General features: G+C 33.9%; 2 protein-coding genes across 2 annotated transcripts; both read left to right on the plus strand.

Annotated features, from left to right (window-relative positions):
* The first annotated feature begins 1,751 nt into the window (after positions 1-1,751).
* LOC139093135 (ABC transporter G family member 20-like) lies at positions 1,752-18,083 on the plus strand. Its single transcript, XM_070643742.1, has 10 exons — positions 1,752-1,991; positions 9,926-10,222; positions 10,291-10,380; positions 10,446-10,761; positions 10,820-11,058; positions 12,057-12,273; positions 12,484-12,661; positions 12,733-12,919; positions 14,221-14,486; positions 14,769-18,083. Exons 1-10 carry the CDS (start codon positions 1,768-1,770, stop codon positions 15,068-15,070), a joined length of 2,316 nt encoding a protein of 771 aa, XP_070499843.1. The 5' UTR covers positions 1,752-1,767; the 3' UTR covers positions 15,071-18,083.
* A 2,259-nt stretch (positions 18,084-20,342) lies between these two features.
* On the plus strand, positions 20,343-21,343 carry LOC139093134 (brachyurin-like). Its single transcript, XM_070643740.1, has one exon. The coding sequence runs from the start codon at positions 20,384-20,386 to the stop codon at positions 21,269-21,271; it is 888 nt and encodes a 295-aa protein (XP_070499841.1). The 5' UTR covers positions 20,343-20,383; the 3' UTR covers positions 21,272-21,343.
* Positions 21,344-21,561: the final 218 nt, after the last annotated feature.

A 21,561-nucleotide genomic window follows, 5' to 3' on the forward strand; every position in this document is an offset into this window, starting at 1 on the left:
ATCATAATAATCTTAACGTATTTAACTTCTTATTTTTCCTAAAAGTATGAAAATCACAAACAAATGCGAGTACGAGAAGGAGATGAGCTTGGTAGGCTAGAAAAAAAAGAAGGAACAATTTACGTAAAATGAAAAATCTTTTCGCTTACATCTTCTTCTTCTCGTTTCTAACATTTCTATTTATGTGCAAATCCGTTGAGCGCGTGTAAGGACTATGTAAATTTCACTCTCTTATCCCTAATGCCTTTACTTACTATATAACAACTTTTACGTTATCACATCAATCATCAAAATGTATTTTTTTTTAAATAAAAAGAATCACTGCTTCTTAAAAGCATCTCTTTTTATGTGAATGTGTTACTTCCTATGCTTATTGTTGGATACTTTAGCTCTATTCAGGATTGAATGTATGAAAAAAAAAATTGAAGCATAAGAAGAGATGATATGAATTGTGAGATTTATTTCTTTAAATATGGGGATTAAATGGTGCTGTGTTAAGGAATGGAGCAACAGTTTTTTGGGAGATTTGAATCTTTGGTGATAATTTTTGTGGAATCTGTTGTGAAATGGTGGGTGTAAGGATGGATTAAGAGTTTTGAGCGTAGTTTTGGATTTGAAAATACTGCTTTAATATAAATTATTGAAATTTTGACCCTTAATTGCATCTCAAAAATTGAAAGAAATTTTGGTTTTGAAGAAGGTTTTGATATCATAAACTCATTTGGGAATGGTTCTGATTAGAATTTTAATTGATATTATTCATGTCTGCTGTTATCAAGCTGTTATTGACTTTATAATGTGCTCCTTAATTAAATTCTGTGGCCGTACAGATCAACTGTGATCCATGGCCTCTCTAAGTTGATTTCTGGAGCTGGCTCTATCGCTGGCTGCCTTATGTCAATTGTCAATTCCAAATGTAACACTGTTTCTATCAACAGCTTCTTTCCATGAGCTCTCTACCCTAACACACAAGCTTCTCTGCCCTAACATACAAGCATATGCTCAAAAAACATCTTTCGGCAACAATGAGTATGCTCACTTGGTACTGTAAGGTGCTAGGTACTGTAAGATTCAAGTGAGCATACTAATTGGTACCGTTAGATGCTCATTGAACATATGGTTCTATGTCATTGCTTGCTTATAATAAGCTACTATCCATAAACCCAATAACTCATCAAATCATAAAATTGTCAATAGTTAACAATATTATATTCCAAACACAAAATAGTATCATAATTTCCAAAATAAGAAATAGAATATTCGTCAAAAATAAGAACATAAAATTCAATTCAATTGATAAATGCCAGAAATGGCTGATTTGAATTGACAATGACATTGAAAAATATAGAAAATTGATTTACATTTCATATTCTAAAATTGAAATTCCTGTAGCTTATGCTGATTGTTATAGAATATCAAGCACAATTTGTAACTAAATTAATGTTGATAAGATGTGATGTAGCATTGGGACTATTTAACAATAAGTCACTGGATGTTGACATTTATTGAGTTGAAACTGTCAGCTTTAAAATGATGTTGATCCCAATTTGTCTCAATTCATGCTGTTGAACTCATAAATTTTTTTGATATGATGACTCCTTGTGCGTCACAATCTCGTCCACAAATCATCATTTCACCCACACAACTAGAATGATATTTTTAAAAACTTCTTTTTATCGTCCAAAAAATCACAATAGCACTTATTCTACTTTTTATTCATCTAAATTTATAACATTTCTCATTCTAGCATAATTCAACCCAGTCATCATGGACGCTGAAACAGATGGATTACCGCCCATGCAAAGTGAAACAAATTCTCACGTAATTGACGTTAAACCACGCCGAAAAATTCTAAAAACACAACAGTCAACGGTGGCAACAAGACGACAACAGGCCGTTTGTGTTAGACGTGCACATAAAATTTATGGAACAAAAAAGAATCCGAATGTGATATTAGATGGATTGAATATGACAGTACCGAAGGGTACAATGTAAGTGAACTTTAAATAATTTTAAGTAATTTAGCTTTGTCATAATTTATCGAGCATGTTTTGGGTGACAAATTGAAAAAGAGTCGCGACAGGTCATTGAGTGTTAAAAGAGTATCCGTCGTTGGCAGCAATTAAGTCAGTGTAAATCACTTTATTTTTTATTTCAAGGCGTTTTATGTGCTGTTTTTTTAGCATTCAATTATGGCTTATGATATGAACATTAAAGCTTAAATTACAGAGTATTTAATAACAGCGAATAGGTGAATGTCGACGACGGCAAGTGTCTATAATTATTAATTAATTTCTATTAGTGACATTACGAGCGTCATTGAACTTGAACTTTCTGCTTTTGTGACTTTTTTATGTCTGAGCTTATTTGTTTGTCACGGTAATGAGCGGAAAGTTTTATTTTTATGTGATTCTGTTAAGATTTTTTCTGCTTCTAGAAGGAACTGAATAAGACTTTTTTTTTTGTTGCACAAAGGAAGTTGAAGACTTGATCTTCTTTTGAGTTCGTTTGAGTTTTTTGCTTTAATGATGTTTGTTTGCAATTATTTTCGTACCAAGAATGAAAAGTTCTTGAGAACTTTTTTGATTTAATGATTGCAAATGCGATTACTTTGAGCGTAAAGTCTTAATAAAGGGCGAATATTTGTTTTCTGCAAAATCAGAGCTCAATGTCGACTCAAACTTTATGAAAATTCGAGTAAACTCAAAAATAAAGTGCTTTTGAGGCTCCAGACAGGCGGGATTGTTGCTTGATCCCAGTTTCGGTTTAAATCCGGCTACACAGATTAGTCATGTCTACCTGGTGCCTATTGTCGGTTACTTGAACAAAAATCTAATACCAGGCTGATGTGATTTTGACATTGAGCCGGATTTAATCCAAATTCAACACTAAATCAGACTCACGCCAGCCTGGCACCGAATTTTGGATTGATTAACCAACTTCTGCTATTCGGGAGCAATGTCCTGGTAAAATACAGCAGATGATCACTGTATCTAAATGTCCAGTCCCGTATTTAGTCCCAAACCTTCAATTCAATACCAAAAACACATCCCACATCAACAAAATTCCATCTCCAAGCAACTTTATGCACAAATTTACACAACATTGATACAAACATCTTCAAAAGATTTACAGTTTTTCAAAAGAAGACTTAAAAACTTTGACAGAGGACTTAAGTAAGAACAGGAATAAAAAAAAGTACAACATGAAGATGTAAAAGTTTCCTTGCAGAAAGCTTCAAATATTTCTTGGAAATATAGAAGAAAAAAGAAGAATAATTTGAAAGTCTTGTGGCTCTCATTTATTTCTATTTTTCTTTATGTCTTGTTTAAGTTTTTAATAAATTTTGTTGTTCGTTAACGAGTAGACAGTGAGCATACTCAACTTAGCATTCTCATTGCTCATTTTTCAGAAAGTACACGGTGTAGAAACGGGGAAATATCTGGCCTCAGGCTGATGAGACTCTAGCTACGTTTTGCCCAAACTTCTTAGTGCCACGGCATACCTCGGTGGTTAGCTACGACACAAACCTCCTACATCATGTGTTACAATACGGCACTGCTGAAATCTGATGTCGGATTTCATCGAATCTGACCTGGGGCCAAAATTTAGCTGGTCGAGGACCTTATTTTCAGACATTTCTACAACGTGTACCTTCTAGGATTGAGCATGTTTGATTTTTTGAGCATATTCATGAACATGCTCCTTGTCTGTTCAGGATTTATGATGTAAATTGATAATTTATTGTCATTTCAATAAGTTGCAACTTATTTTCCACAAAAAAAAATTTAAATCGATGGAAAAGATTACATAACCAATGAATATTGTAATGGGAAGGGAAAGAAGCTCCTAAAAATTCGTTTTTTGCGTCCATAATAAGCATAAACTCAGTTCCCCAAGCCACAGAGTTCATATAAAGTCCAACTAAACTCCAAACTCCCTGTTGCTTCCAAATGCCCCGCCAAATGAAGCTATATGTCTCTCAGTCTTAAATCCTTAAATTTTATAAAGCCATCAGAAGCATGAAAAGCTCTTCCAACTTCAACTGTGAATTAATAATCATAATAATGATGTTCATCCAATAAAAAGCGACTTCATACAATTGATAGAAAGCAAATTTATAGTGAAAACTTTATCTACGAACTACAACGATGTAATATCATATCATGAATATGAAACACGATGGCTTCACATCCATCATCATTACAAAAAAAAATTTTAATCAAAACTTTCTTGATGTCTTATTATAAAAAAATTCCTCTATAAAGGCTTTGAATATGAAAAAATTTATAGTTTTGAATAATTTTACGTCAAAGTTTCCGTCAATAGCAGAAGTCAATAATTTTAAGTAAATTAATAAATTATAAAAGTTTTTTTTTTATGCTGTATCGAATGTCTTCTTGATGCTTATAAACAGCAGCAAAAAGGTTTTGATCGAAGAAGAAAATTTATTAAAAATTTATTTAAAATTGAGTTTTTTTTAAACCTTTTTCATGGAAGTTCTTACTTTTTGAAGGCATTCAAAGGATGTAGGATGTCGGTTTTGATAGAAAACTTCAAAAATCTTTAAAGTTTTTTAATGAAGATTTAATAAAAGTTAGTAGAACTATTCAGGTGGAAAATATTGGCATAGATACAATTATCGACATATTTCGTGACTTTACGTTCAAATTTCTTATTTTAATCTTTCAATTACGCCAAATTCAAATAAACGCGCAACTCATTACTCAGCCTTAAAAACTTTTTTTACAAGAAAAACGTGAAAAATTCTTCAAATTTTAACAAACTCAAACAAAAAAAGTTGTAAAGAAAACATTCAAAAGTAAATTTCATTAATTTTAATTACTTTATGGAATATTAAGTTTATTTGACTTGATTTTAGGTTCATTAAATGGAGAATTAAAGATTTATTCTGTTTTGATCAAATAGTAAGAATCTAGAGCCATAAAAATGAAGAATACTTCTTAATTGAGCCATTTTAGACTTCTTCAATAATCTTTAATTGACACAAAATCTAGAAGCTGTCTCTATTTGGACGATACATTGAGGCAGCTACCATTTAGGACTTGATTACCTTAACGTCAGGAAATATACCATCAGGACATGTTCAGATCTGGTGACTATATGCTTTGACTGAGGCAGATAACTTGGCATTATAGATTGGCTGTACAACTCTAGATCACTCTGTCCTTAGAAGCGCTGACTTCTACTTGAAAATATTTCAATCCTGAATACACGAGTCCAAAAGTCGAGAAAATTTGGCTTTGAGTCAGATTTAGCATAGACTGGCCCCACTGGCCTGAGACCTGAATATACTCCTCACTGGCTTCAAAAAGCATAATCCTATTTTCCGTCTTATTAACGTCTCATCCCTTTCTTTTTAATTAATAGAGCTCCTTAATTTACACAGAACCAGACAATATGCTTATCAAATTCAACATCATTCTCCTCATAAAATGCTTTAAAACAACATAAACGGATTAACTTTCCTGACAAAAATATCTCTTTCATTATTGATGAGTTCATTCATTTTGATGATTAATGTGAAATAAATTTAATGTAAAGGAAAATAAGAAGTTAAAGTTTTTTTTTTTTTTGTATCAAAAAATACTCAAATTTCATAATTCTCAAAAAAAAATTGTAACATGATAAAGTCATTAAGGCAAAAATAGGAACGAAAAAATTGTTAAATCAATAAAATTTTCTTTAAAGTTTTCTTTTTCCATCTGAATGAAGCTTGATTGAGATGATTTTATTACAGTTAATGCGTAATGAAAAAATTGTCTAGAAAACAATTTAATGCTTAACAAGACTTTAAATTCTCCAAAAAAGAAAACTTTTTAAATCAATTTAATTTAAATTATTCCATCCCTTCAAGCATCCCTAAAAATCTCGTTTTAATTCATTTACATGTTACATAAATTTAATTGAATTATTAGCTTTAAAATATGTGAATTTTCATAATAATCTTGTAGATAGTCATGTTGTTCGGGGTAACAACATATGACGCTTTACTATAATATGGAAATTATATTCAGCAAATAATTTAGAACTTTAAAAACCACACCCGACTTTATGTTTTATGATATAGGAGGCCCTTGTAGGAATTTTTAGAGGAATTTTGAGATTCAAGATTGCAGAATGACTCAAATATGAATTAATGTAGTCGATTACTAACTAACAATGAGCATACTCATCTTAATGACAGTTATCAATCAATATAACTGAGTATACTCGATGCTATGAGCAGACTAATGGTCATGCTACTTTTATATTAAATAATAAGATACCTTTCACAGCCATAACAACTAGTAAATCATGTTAGAGCCTGGAATCATATGGATTCTCAAGATAAAAGCTTTATCAATCCCTACACATGCGTCTATAAGTCGATAATTGGATGATTTCATGTCCTATGCACTTTATCGTCCGGTAAACGTTAAATTTCGCGGTTCCGATGACTGTATTTAGCCAAAATTCAAAGTATAAATGCAGTAATGCACTTACTTCACTGGCCATACGAATCAATTGCTTTTTTCAGTAATTATAATTCTGAGATTCAAAATCAAATAGATATAAAAGAGAAAATGATATTCCTGTAATTTTACCTAAATTGTAATCTAAAAACCTCCGGGTGAACAAGGGCATTCCTCAGTTTGCGTCTAAAACTGGCTCTTTCGCTGGTAAACGCTTCCCAATTACCAATGCCAAGTGCATTCCCATCTCTATCGACAGCATCTTTTCATGAGAATATTCAAAACAAATCGACGTGCAATGGATGAAATAAATAGAATTTCCCATGACGTCGGTTTTGGCTAGCTGTGTAACTAACATTGGCAAACGGTAGCCAGCATTAGAACTGGTTTTTGCCAGAGAAAGAGTAACTAACATAGAGCTCGATCGATTATGTGTTGCATACGACAGACCAAAATTCAGAAGAAATCCGACAAAATCTTCAGTTAAACTTCAAAGTTTTAAACCAAAATTCTACAAAATTCCAAACCAAAACATCCCTAAGGATCTCAAATTTTCCTCAAAATTCTCCATAAAACATTTATTTTCTTCGTATTTCCAAAACCCCAATTTTCCTGAGAAAATTGTGTGATACAAATAGACATAATGAATAAATGAATGCGCATCATGATGTGTATATTTAAATCTACATACATGAGAGTTTTAAAAGAAAGGAACAAAAGGAAGAAAACGACAATTCTAATGTAATTATCAGCTTTTTGTTTTCATACATCCGCAATTCAGTATTGCTGTCGAGAAATTTTGTGAAGGAAGAAATTAATGGAAATGCTCAAGTGAAGGATGAGGCGGAAATGTTTGGGAAAATATGGCTTAATTTTGCGTTGAGAATTTAAGGAATTTTAGGGAAGAATTTTTGAAGATTTTGAAGGATTTTCTTTAATTTTTGAGGAATTTTCAGCATGAATCCCAAAAATTTTGGTGAATTTACCCAAAAACACATCAATTCCCCAACCCTGTCTCAAAACTATCAAGGAAGTACTCAAAAAACTTCCTAATTTTCATAACTAAAACGCCTGTTGAGCACAAAACTGCCAAAAAATCATCTACATCCTTCAGAAAATTCAATTATTTTCAGCTTTTTAAAGTATTTTAGCCAGCAAACCCCGTTCATTTTCACCCTCATATACTCAACATTGAGCATATACGAACATTGCCAGTTCTTCATAATGAATAATGCCGAGATTTTCTCGTAATTAATTTAAAGGCTCAACAAAAAGCCATGTAGAGCACATCATATGCATGATAATGGATTCATAAAAAGAAAACGAGAAGAGAGAGACGAAAAAAAAGTCTTTTTAAGCGTAAAGGGAAAATGTGTGTATGAATGTATTATGACGACGATGATGATGATGATGATGATGTTGTTACTATACATCCATATGATATATACATAAGTAAATAAGTGTTAGACTTTTACGTACTAAAATAAAAAGGAAACAAAAAAGTATCTCGACGAAAATAATTGTTGAAGCATTAAGCGTACATTATTCATAGTGAGAATCACATAAAGAGATATAAAATTCGCAAGCACATCCACAAAAATCTCTCGTTTGTCGAGAATAAGGTGAATGATTATTGAGGGAGATGATGGGTGGATTGGATGGATTAGATGACTTACATCTGAATGAACTGAGTATTTTGTGATTCTATGACTACCTTAACGACCTTTATTAAGGTCCATAGTGCTACTAGCGAGCACGTTGGTTCGCTGACAATTCAGATCAATTTTTGCCCATGACTTCCAATAGATGTAACCTAAAATTAGCTCTATTGCTAGCTACAACTTGTACCCAGCTTGGCTACAGCTACAGCTAAAATCCCGATTCCAAGTGCAATCCTGTATCAATCGACAGCTTCTTTCCATGAACATGCAATAATTCAGACACATTCTCTCCATTCTACCCTCCAACTTCCACCCCTTTCCAAAACAAATAAAACAAAAAAACTCAAAAACCACACCAAAGTTCACAGACCTCATTTAAAAAGAAAATACTCAGAGATAACTCACAAGAAAATGATAAATACACAACTTTTACACTTGTGTAGCAAAAAAAGAAGTATATATTGTAGATTTACACCCAACGCACTTTGTTAAACAATGCTTATAATAATAAAGATAAATATTGTCAACTTTATGATTTATTACACCGTAAAATTGTGAGGTGGATAGGCTGAAATGAGTCGTGTATTATACACACGCAACATACATGCGATTTTTCTTACAACCTTTAGGCATTTTTTGCTTAACATTCATGAATTAAGTATGGAAATTAATTTTAGTTGAATGGAAACATCCAACTATGTGGCGTAGGCTGTTATTAAGAAGTTCCTTATTAGGAAGAAGATGATGTGGCTTTGTGACTTTATAATATAGCAAGTATGATTTAAATGAGATATTAAGGAGATGCAGAATGAAGAATATATATCAAAAATATGACAATCTCGTTGAATTCACTGCGGTTTTGAGGCAATCAAATCATAAAGTTGACATATTTATGTGACATTCAAATCGATAAAGTCAAGGATAACAAGGATATTAATTGAATAATTAATTTGCAAGTATAGTCATGCTTAATGTGTGTGATTATCGATTAAGTCCTTCAATAAAAAAAATTCAAAAGTTTTAAAGTTTGTCCTCATTATCCATTTAAAATTCAAGCTATTATACTCAATTATATTTAATCAATCGATTACAATTAATTGTTAATTTTACCTTCATTGTTCTACCTTTCGTTGATACACTTTATCTGATATTTAATGTCAATTGACATTCAGTTTGGGGTGGTTGTTGTTAATTACTTTTTTAAAGTGATACAAAGTTGTAGCTTGATTTTAATGGGTTTTACGAGCCAACTGTGAGACTTTTTGTGTCTATGAGGACAAGAAGTCATGGACTAGACCTCAGTTGAGTTCCTTAGCTTTTCTGAGTGGAACAGGATGTGATTTGACAATTTTGTGGCTAGATATTGACTTGATGTGTCTGGAACGTGCCATGATGCGATTAGAATCTTATGTAGAGTCAAAGACTTGGCATGAATCCATGTAAAGTTAAATTTGTAACTAGACAAACTAGATAGACATCCAATGCTGCTCCTACGTCAATATGCTCCTTCACTACCTCAATTACCACTCACCTACACCTGCTTTAACCTCAAAATACCATCAGAGACGCTTCATACATTTCAACAACACCCAATGACTTCAATCACTTCATTTTCATTAATTTTTAATCAATCGAATACACATTGATGTTAATTTTATAGCTGACTTAACTCTTTGAAACATTCAACTTTTCAACATTATATCCACTCGATAATTTCTGATGTTTATTTCAATCCAATTAATGAGAAAAAATTAATTAAAAATTTAAAACAAATATCCTTATTAACAGTTATGGTTTACTCGGAGCATCCGGCTGTGGTAAAACGACATTGCTGTCATGCATTGTCGGCCGTCGAAGGCTTAATTCGGGTGAAATTTGGGTGTTGGGTGGACGGCCTGGATCACGTGGAAGTGGAGTACCGGGACCAAGAATTGGTTATATGCCACAAGAAATTGCACTTTATGGTGAATTTACGATACGTGAGACATTGATCTATTTTGGATGGATTAATGGCTTGACAAAGGATGATGTCGATGAAAAAACTGATTTTCTATTAAAAATGTTGCAATTACCGAACGCATCACGGTAAGTTTTAATATTGTGCTGTACACAAAAAGCTCATAAATCTAATCAATTCCCAAAATATTAATTAGATTCGTGAAAAACCTTTCGGGAGGTCAACAAAGACGAATGAGTTTGGCTGCCGCACTGATTCACGAGCCAGAATTGTTGATATTGGATGAGTATGTAGCATGCTATTATCCTCATATATATCATCTGATTATTGCATTATTGAATTTGACTTTAGGCCAACTGTGGGTGTTGATCCTGTTTTACGACAAACAATATGGGATTATTTGGTGGATATAACAAAATTTGGTAGAACAACTGTTATTATAACGACACATTATATCGATGAGACACGACAAGCACATAAGATTGGTCTCATGAGAGGTGGAAAATTCTTGGCAGAGGAATCACCCGACGATTTACTACAAAAATATCATTGTGAATCGTTAGAGGAAGTGTTCCTTAAGCTGTCTGTAATACAGAATCGTGGCAAGAGGAGACGATCGTCTATAGCTAAGGAGGTTATTGATAGTATCCAATTACCAGGCATAGCTGTAAGTATAAATTCATATAAAGCTAGTCTAGCCTTTAATCATCCAATTTTTATTCCAGAATCCAGCACTTGACTTAACACACGATGAAGATCATGGCGAAATATCTGGTGAATTTGGTGACAATATATCAATGTCTAGTCGAGGTCCCGATATGGTAACAGCACCACCACATGCTCCACCATTACCACCAGAGGAGGAACCAGAAGCAACATGTATGGATCATATGAAAATTTTTAAAATGCATCACATGAAGGCACTCGTATGGAAAAACTTTTTATGGATGTGGAGAAATTTTGGGTAAGTGTGAATTTATTGTGTGTGCGTATGGACGTATTTATACGTGTGTATTCACACTAGACATGGTATAATCCCCTTATGCGGTAGCAAAAAACTACATAAATATACATATGATATTATTATTATAGACCTTTACATTTTTTTATCCATATTCAGATGTTGGTGATTTTTTGTGAGTTTGGGAATTTAAGTAGAAGTGGATGTGATTCTGACAGGAGTTCTGATTTTGATCCTTTTTCGTGATATAGTCTTAAAATCAGTGTTTTATGAATTAATCCTTTATTTTGAGTTACATGCTTATAGAAGCTGTCCCCATCCCTTACTAGTCTGTATCTTGAATAGAATAAGTCGGTTACTCGATCCAAAATCCTGGCACGAGGTCGAATTCGACACCAAGACCGAATCACGACAACTAAGGTCGGATTGTTGATCGACTAACCGATTTCAATGCAATTCTGGTACCTAATCGTCCCTTAAACATCTGGATTAGTGCCCTATTCAAACCGAATCTGACAGCGAGTCAGAGTAACGTCAAGCTAAGGTCTAATTGGGTACCGAGTCAGAATAATGTCAAGCTAAAGTCTAATTGGGTACCGAAATAGAGCAACGTCAAGCTAAGGTCTAATTGGGTATCGAGTCAGAGTAACGTCAAGCTAAGGTCTAATTGGGTACCGAGTCAGAGTAACGTCGAGCTAAGGTCTAATTGGGTACCGAGTCAGAGTAACGTCAAGCTAAGGTCTAATTGGGTACCGAGTCAGAATAATGTCAAGCTAAAGTCTAATTGGGTACCGAAATAGAGCAACGTCAAGCTAAGGTCTAATTGGGTATCTATTCGAGTATCTAATCATCCCTTTCACATCCACAAGCGCTTCTATTCCAAAATAACCTCCAAATATCCCAAAAACTTTTCCCCTTTCTCATAAACCAATGATGTATGTACTTCGGCACGTGAATCATATATTAATACCAAACCAAAAAAAAATTTTTTCTCATTTTAGTGTCATGGCATTTATCATTGGTTTACCAGTAGCTCAAACAATTCTTTTCTGTTTGGCTGTGGGACACGATCCCGAAGGCTTACCACTTGCGGTTGTAAATAACGAAATGTCAGATAAACACTTGGCTCAACAGGAATGTCCAATCTATGAAGGATGTAATTATACAATGTTAAGTTGTCGGTATCTTGATTTCTTGCGAAATCGGAGTATTGAGGTGGTGAGTATGAGTTTAGAAATTTAATTTGAGCTTCGGGCTATATCCTTACAATGTCCATTCGCAAACAAAAATCATCAGCAGACCATAAATCCCGTAGGAAAAATTTTTGAAATGCCAAAAGGATAAATTTCCATAATAATCAAAAAATTCCACATAAAGCTCTCAATTTCGCATCTATTCAGTATCTAACAATTTTGTTATTTTCTCTAGAAATTTTACGGCAATGATGAGGAGGCAATTGAAGTCGTACGTCATGGTAAAGCATGGGGAACAATATCATTTGCTCACAATTATACAGATTCACTTGTGGAACGAACAGACTTTGGACATAATGTTGAAAGCTATATTATCGATGGTGCTGACGTAAATGTTCATTTAGACATGTCAAGTAAGCTATTTCCATAAGTAAATTGAGAAATTTACATATAAATACGAATTGCACTTCCTTTTTTAATACAGATCAGCAAATTGGAACGCTACTATATCGAGATATTCAATATGCCTATTTTGATTTTATTGAAAGCATATTAAAGGACTGTCAATTAAATCCATTGATCGGCAAAATACCAATATTTTTCGATAATCCTATTTATGGTGATCGAATTCCCAATTTTACTGATTTTGCAGCGCCTGGTGTACAATTAACGTGAGTTATTAAAAATACTATTTACACACATATTATGTTTACAGACATTTATCATCGGTTGTTGGATTATGCTTGCGACTGTTGATATAATGGGAGAGCTGTTGATATTATTAAGGTGTTAATTGATGATATTTAAGAGGATTTTGAGTTGTTTTTGTGGGAATAATTTTTTATAATTTTTTTTTCGTGTGAAATCGATTTTGAGTAGGTTGTAAGTATCATTATGTGATTACTGTGGGCGTACCCGGGAGGTTGTTTGATATTTTCTGGTTAAATAGCTCAAAATTGCGATGAATATTGTCATTTGGATTGATAGGAAATTTAAATTGGACATAATTTAATCTGGTCCGGGACTTTTCGTCCGAGCAGCATAATGCGGTTGATAAGACATAGTTCTGTTGCTGTGTTGATGATACAAGAACATGAAGTTGTCCTATAAACCTTGCAAAGGCTGTTTTTAGCTCATTTGAAGGATATATGGAATATGTCACATTTTACTGCTTGACTAGCTTTCTTACTCAAGAGACATCAATGAAGAAAGCTCTGTCACGGAGCTTTTAAGGCTCCATTATACTCTTATAACGCCAAAAAATGGAAATTCTTCTATATGGCATCTAAATGGCTGCCATAAGCAATTATAGTAAATGAGCTTTATCAGAGCCCTAAAAGTTCCGTGGTTCCGCCTTCTTCTTCATTGTGTTGCACGGATTGTGATTAAGCTTGTCTTTTTAAGAGTGTTCTGGTCAAAATAAATCATTAGTGAGCAGCCTGTGTGTTGCAGGTGCACTAGTGTAGTATCGTATGCAATTACGGTTGATGTCTTGACCACCAGTCAGTGACAGATGATCATCTACAATCCATTGTCCCTCTAAATGGCGTTTTAAACTAGCAATATCGCTAGCTACTCTTTTAATTTCCAATACCAAATGCTTCAATGTCTCTATTAACCATCAAAGTGTGTCCGGACCATTAAAAGTTTGTCCACCACTGTAACTAGTCCCAATAAATGCGACTAAATTCATCCAGCTCAATAATCCACAATTTTTCTTAAATTTCAACACAAAATCTTCTTAAAACCTAAATTTGTACCCTGATTTGTACTCAATTTAATGCCATAAAAGCAAATTCCTTCTGTTATTTAAATCAACCGCATCGATTTTCCCCCCAAATACCCAATTTTCTTATTATTTAATTAGTTTAACCAAAACATCCACACACAACAAAAAAATGTTGCTTCCTTTTTTACAATTTTCAACAAATCGAAACTAAAAAACTTGTTTTTTTTCATGCCTCCATTTCAGCATAATCTTCTTCTTGTCAGTTGCTTTAACATCTGGTGCCATGTTGATCGAGAGAAATGAGGGAATGTTGGAACGTTGTTTAGTATCCGGAGTGACTGGCATCGAGATACTGTTCTCGCATGTTATAACGCAATTTTGTGTCATGTCTTTCCAAACGGCATTAGTTCTTACGTTCAGCTTTTCGGTCTTCGATTTGACGAATCGTGGTGAGATGTTTTGGGTTATTATGCTCGTGTTGGAGACTGGATTTTGTGGAATGTGCTTTGGTAAGTTATAATTTGTGTATTTTGATTATGGTTTAGCTTTGGATGGCTTAATGTCTGTCTTAATCTGTTATTTAATCCTTCTTGTGCCTCTTTCCCCTTAAGTCTATCTACCAGAGCTTCTAGTCGACTCTATGAGTAGACTTCGAGCTCTGCCAGGTAGCAGTGCTACCCACTAACACTCCCTCAATCCCCCACTCCTAACCACCTATCCATTACTGCTGTTCCTATCCTTTTAAAGCTTCACAAAAAATTCTCTAAATTTTCCCCAATTCTCATTTTCAGGATTCGTAATATCATGTGCTGTCGACAACGAGCGATCAGCCACGTATATGGCATTAGGATCATTCTTACCATGTGTACTGCTGTGCGGTATGATTTGGCCAATTGAGGGCATGCATCCGTTCCTAAGGGTACCAGCACTCTTCTTACCATTAACAAAATCAACCGAATCATTACGAGCAATCATGCAGCGCGGATGGTCGATTGAAAATCCTGATGTTTATATTGGATATGTATCCACAGGCATTTGGATTCTCATTTTCCTTACAATCAGTATTCTATTATTGAAATTTAAGAAAGGCTAAGGATTTTGTTATTTTATCGCGAATATCTGTAGATTCAATATTTAAGTGTATGGCAATGTGAGGATGAAGAGACTTAGAATGTGGCATGGGTTCCTTTTTTTTATAGAAAAAAAAAAGATATAACAAGTCTGTTAAAGCTTTTTTTTCCTTTTTTTCTACTTTACATACTCATTTTTTTCCCTTCATTCTGTCTGTGTAGATAAAAACGAATAATAAGAATGGAAGGGAAACAAAATGTGTCATGTACATTTTCTTTCTTCCTTTTTTTTTGGTCCCTTTCCGCATATTGAATGCTTTAAAGTAACTTCTCTTTTATGTTATTTAATTTATGTTAAGGTTATTTAATTTTTTTTTGCTCATATAAGTGACTTAAGGCTCCTTTATGTGGTTTTGTTAGAGAACATTATTGTAGAATAAAATTGGAGCTTAATATATATATTTTTTTTGATACTGCCCGGTGCCACAAATTGATGTGCTTTAATTTGAAATTATGATGAACAATGTAGGATAATAAGGAAAAGATTGGTTGGCATGCCGGATGTGGTTAATATTATTTTTAGATTTTTTTTTTGTTTATAATTTTGACTCCGATATGGAGAGTTCATGCACAAGTATTAAATTCTATAAAGCGCTTTGGCTTAGGTTTTTTTGCGTTTTGGGATGAGTTTGTATATTAAGGTAGATGAGGAGGTGTGATGAGGAGAGTTCGAAGCCAAATAGAGTTCGTCGGAAGCTGCGATAGAACCAGTTATAGGCGACATCTGAGCGAGGCCATGGCTCACAGTTGATCTATTGAGTTGCAAAAAGGCATGCAAATTTCAGTTGTTTTCTTAAATGAGCCGGATTGAGTTCAAGTCTACTTCGAACTTTGAGTTTAATACAACCAATCAGCACAACATGTCTGATAGGACAGCACTTTATCGCCTTATCAGCGCTAAATTGACTTAACGGCACCGTGACGGATGGTTTCAATCCATTTTTATGGCAAAAATATACTTGGGATAATGAGAGTACCAAGTAAAATTGGACCAAAATCAGCTGTTGCGATGCCGTTCAGACAATTTTACGCTAATACTGCGACGTGTTCGCTATTTTACGCTAATATTGCGTCGCTAATACTGCGACATGTCTACCATAACGAACATGTTGTGCTGTTTGGTCATATCACACTCATAGATTAAAGTCTATGAGTCTTGACGTTAATACGACGACAAAGCGACTGTAATGTCCTGATTTTGCTTGGATTCGATCTTATCTCAAGGGATGATGACCCGAGCAATGCAACGGGTTTGCTAGGATATCATTACGACGCTGTATTAATTTTAAATAGCAAAATTGCCCTTACGGCACAATAATGGCTGATTCTGGCAAATATTTCCAACGAATAATGCAGCTTTGCAGTATTGTATCGCTCAAATGAACAAATTGGCAATTGGAATGTAAGTGTCTACACCGTTGCATACCAGTACCAAAGAATCTTGGCCTAATTATACATTAATATTCCAAAATGTTGAATTTTTAAATCAAAGTGCTTTTTTACCTTAGAAAAAATTCACAAGCTTCTTCTGAAAAATCCCATCACATAACAACAATTCCCATTAAAAATCTTTCAATCTACCCATCAAGCAAATAGAAGAATTTTTATTATTATTTCAAAGTCTTCTCAAGTTTATGATCAGTTTAGAGTTTCAAGTACCTACTCGTACATAAAATTAGCTTTATTAAATGCTAAATGGATTCTTTTCATCTTCACTTTCTCGCTCTATTAAAAAAAAAAAAGTCTCATCTTTATTGTGAATAAAACACAAAGAAAGCACTTGAATGAAAATAAAGGAATAAATAACAATAAAGAATAGAAAAAAGGCGGGAAGAAAAATATTTTTCATTAAAAAAAGCAAATTCTAAAGCATTAAATAATAAAGTTATCGTAGGGAAAACTTTCAAGTGATTCTTGCGTAAACAATCTTATGTTATTTATTATCATGACTGAGAATTTATAGGCGTGTGATTCCTTGTGGGGAATTTTGAATGAATTGATCATGTTTAAGCTGTTTTGAGAATCGTATGTCAAAAATTAGATTCGCAGGCCAGCATATATGCTAAAAAACTGCAGGTCTAAGGATCTGCATGCGCATCTAGAACAATAGAAGAAGCAGGGCTGCTGCAGACCAACTGCAAGTCTTCGCATAGGTTTATAAGCATTTATAGGAAGATTCTGAGGCTATTCAGTAAGGTAGACTTTATAATTAGATCTACAGACTTGATTTAACTTCAATTACGTCTAAATCGGCTAGTTTTTTTAATTCTTAAGCTGTTTTGTAAAGTTGACCTGATTGATTGATTTACAGACTCGATTAAACTTCAATCAGGTCCACATCAGCTAGTTTCTCTATTTCTTAAGCTGATCTGAGAATTGACCTGATTGATTGATTTACAGACTCGATTAAACTTCAATTACATCTACATCAGCTTGTGTAGCTACCAAAAGTGGACAAATATACGCTATAACTAGTTGATGGCATGTTAATGTCTAATTGATGACTTTTTCTAGTTCATGACAAGTTACCGTCTAGTTGATGTCAAGTTCTAACTCATTTTTGTCCACTCGGTACCCTACCAACACTTGATACCCAAACTATCCTAAAATTCCACAAAAACATCTCCAAATTCCCCCAAAAATCACACAAAATTCCCACAAGATCCCCCTTCAAAACCTCCAAAAAAAAAAATTCCAAAAAGCAAAGAAACTTAGGCACGGTGCTTGTTAAAAAATATCAAAAAACATTTTTCATGATTAATCGGTTGATATTTAATAGGATGTAAGGCAACAAGCATTAAAATATGATGAATTGCTGAAAGTTTTTAAAACAAATAAAATTTTTACTTCTCCTTATGCTCAATTCTATTCATTAATTAAGTATTTTATACCATAAAATAAAATGTTTATATCTATTATAAAATATGTATTTGATGTAATAAGGGATTTACTTACTAAAAACACACACACAATTTTGCTACTAAATTTAGGAATGAATATTCAATATTGATTTGATGTTAATAAAAGAAAAATTATTTTATTGAAGATTTTTGGGGAGTTTTATTTGATTCTTTTTATAGGTGGACTACCTTGAGAGATTAAAGAAACAGCCTGCCGTTATCTATCATATTTCTAGATACTTCTTTGCTTCATTAGAAGTAGTTCCCGAGTAGTTCTGTAAAATTTGTCATTATTTGGTTATTAGTCGACCTTAAGCCTAGTTTCTTAACTAAGACATTATATTCAGTTGTACATTCGAGGTTAAGTGGCTCTATGAAGTTGTCAACAAGGCGTTTGGCTGAAATTTAGCGTGATAACTTGAAGTTTGTCGGTTCTAATCCTGGAATATCCAATTTATGCTTTTTCCAAGGACTTTTCAATAGTTTAGATACTTTAACTGCTTAATGTAAGAGATCGAAGAAGAAAATGATGATTTGAGTAATGCTGTTTTAAGGAACAGGTCAGGAACATGATGTCAAATGGAAAAATTGGAACAAAAACTACAAAATTACGTTACGAATAGAATATTGATTGAACAGACCTGAAAATGTCATAATGCTAATTAAAGATCGAAAAATAGAGCCTTAATTGAGGATTTAAACATCAGGATTAAAATCTACTGAATCTCAAGACCACATAGCAATTACATCTCGAGTCTAAAGCCACCTAACCTTAATTTATTAACCACTGCAACATCGTCAAATAGTTAATAATAATCACTCGTATTTACACCATAATTAAATACATCTAAAAATTCCCATTACATATGTTTCTTGAACCAAGAACTTGAGTCACAAATCTCAGAATATCTCTCATCTAATTCATTTTACTCTCTCAAAGAGCCACTCGAAAATTTTCAATGTCGACAAAATTAAATTTCTCATGTCAAAATAAAACGACAAAAAAGAAAATCTCGACAATATTTTCCTAATTCAATTGAGTTTTCTTCTCATCTGCAGATTCTTCATGGCTTCTTAGCTTTTAGCTAGAGAATAAACAAGACAAGATGAACATGACCTTGACTTCATCATCATGTGAATTTGAAGCATCAGTTTCAATAATTTGACACTCGAAAGATTTTTTTTGGATTTTAATCTCGTCACTCTTGTATTGCATTGAGGTTTACCATTTTTTAATGCTTTTGCTAGCATTTTATGGATTTTTGGGATGAACCACGTGCTGTGATGATTACCTACTTACTGGAACCATACACCGATGTGGAGGATAGATTGAGTATCTCACTATTAGTGTCCTCCTGGCCAGCTCTTCTTAATAGTGCACTACTTAATGGCCAATCTTCTGGGTTCCCAGTTCATTAGAGTCTGAATTTCCTTGGCAATTTGTTAGATTTCGCTACGCATGCTTTGAAGATTTTAATATTCCGACGGTTACTGATACTGCTGAATCTCCAGACGTTTGAGAGCTTTGAAAATGCTCCTCACGCCTTTTGGCTTGTCCTGTCCATTTAAAATTCTATTCTCAAGTCCACGTCTTGCACTAGGCCAGTGTAACTTTACCATGATGTCAAATCATAGTCACACCGACCTGAGACTGGATTTTCGATCGACTAACCGACTTAAGATCAATTAATCGATCAAAAACCCGACCCTGATCGACGTGACTATGACTTGGCCTCATGTCAGAGGTATGCCATTCTAGTACCGGATTTTGGATCGATAAACCAACTTATGATCAATTAATCCATCTAAGATCCGGCCTTAGTGATGACATGGCATCATTACAGAGCTACGACAGCCTAGTACTTGAGTTTGTACCAATTAACCAACTTGTGCTATTCGAGTTCCTTCCATTTTATTGATAAAAATTAGCCTAAAATTAAAAATGCAGTCCACGTACTCTAGTCAACAGTATGAAAATAACAACTAAGGACTAATGCCCCGCATTGCTAATAAACAACACAATTATCTACGATAACAATCCAAGAAATTTCCAGAACGTCATTTATTCAGCAATCACTTGAGTCCAAATCATGACATTTGGGTTTTTTTGGTATAGGAAACAGCTCTTAATTCCACTGATACGAAACAATCATATCAACATATTTAACTTCTTGAAATCTCAATCCACACGTTGATAATTGAATCAATGACTGTTGCTGTTGATTTACAGCCTGTCCATATCAACACTCGACGACTTACTATATTTGTTAATTGGAAAAACCGAAAGCAGTGCTTGATAAAAAATTTTCGTATAAATTTCTCTGCAAATTACAATCCAAATCAGTTTGTATTAATCACTCACATAAGGAACCAGCAATGAAACTCCTCATCTTGGCAATTTTCGCAATCGCAGCTGCATCAGCTGTTGAAAACTTTGACGGTCCAGAATGGCAACCAATTGACTGGGCTAATGTTGTACCAGCAACAGAATATCCAGGCTTCTGGGACAATACAGTCTTTGCTCAACTCTTCCCAAAGACATCCCGCAACCGTCGTATTGTTGGTGGACAAGAAGCTACACGAAATGCTCATCCATACCAAGTTGCTCAAATCCATCAAAGAGCCATCTTACAAACAATGTGCGGTGGATCAGTCATCAGTCCAACAGTCATTCTTACAGCTGCTCACTGTCCAATTAACTCTGTTAGTACAACAGTCATTACTGGTGCACACAACATGAATCAAATTGAGCCAACACAACAAAGACGTACAGTTCAAGCTGCCAATTATCGTCTTCATGCTAACTATAATTCACAAAATTTAAATAACGATATTGCCACAATGATCCTTCCAACACCATTGACATGGACAGCATCTGTACAACCAATTGCATTGGCACAGGCTAACGCTGGATCATTCGAGAATGTTATTGGTCAATCAACTGGATGGGGACGTGTTGCTGATGGTGCTGGATCATCACCTGTCTTACGTGTTGTTACAAACAGAATTATTTCAAATGCTGAATGTGCTGCCGTTTTTGGTGCTGCTGTTGTTAATCATGCCGTAATCTGTATTGACACAACTGGTGGACGTGGAACATGTCAAGGTGATTCCGGTGGTGTTTTGTCTGTTCCAAATGGTGCAACACGCTTACAAGTCGGTATCACAAGTTTCGGATCAAGTGCTGGATGTGAAATGAGCTTTCCAGCTGGTTTCGAACGTGTGTCAGCACAAATTAACTGGATCAATAACAATATGTCATAAGAACTTGAATTAATTATCAAAGACTGCGTAGAAAATTCAATAAATCATTTTGTGATAAAGTTTAAGTAGGCATATCAAGTGGTTTTATTAATTATCTTATCGGTTTGTGATTTGTCGCTAATTTCAGTGGGTTTTGAGTTATTAATAGTAAGTTTGCCTTATCATAGATTTTGATATTTCTGGAATGTAGTTATTTAAGGTAGTTTAGAGTGTGCTTGAACTTCAAATTGATTGTTTTGATATTTTATCACTAAATCCTTTTGTGGCTCAATTCACAGCGTCATTTTGTG

Source organism: Chironomus tepperi, unplaced genomic scaffold, assembly GCF_022539635.2.
Source record: "Chironomus tepperi strain 1889 unplaced genomic scaffold, CSIRO-AGI_Ctep_v1 contig_326, whole genome shotgun sequence".
NCBI classification, from domain to species: Eukaryota; Metazoa; Arthropoda; class Insecta; order Diptera; family Chironomidae; genus Chironomus; species Chironomus tepperi.

Bases quoted from the DNA above. Each gene is read 5' to 3' on its own strand.
- LOC139093135 (XM_070643742.1), top strand. From the start codon at position 1,768: ATGGACGCTGAAACAGATGGATTACCGCCCATGCAAAGTGAAACAAAT. The intron at 10,381-10,445 runs GTATGTAGCATG...ATTTGACTTTAG, and splicing joins GAATTGTTGATATTGGATGA to GCCAACTGTGGGTGTTGATC. The intron at 12,662-12,732 runs GTAAGCTATTTC...TTTTTAATACAG, and splicing joins TGTTCATTTAGACATGTCAA to ATCAGCAAATTGGAACGCTA.
- LOC139093134 (XM_070643740.1), top strand. From the start codon at position 20,384: ATGAAACTCCTCATCTTGGCAATTTTCGCAATCGCAGCTGCATCAGCT.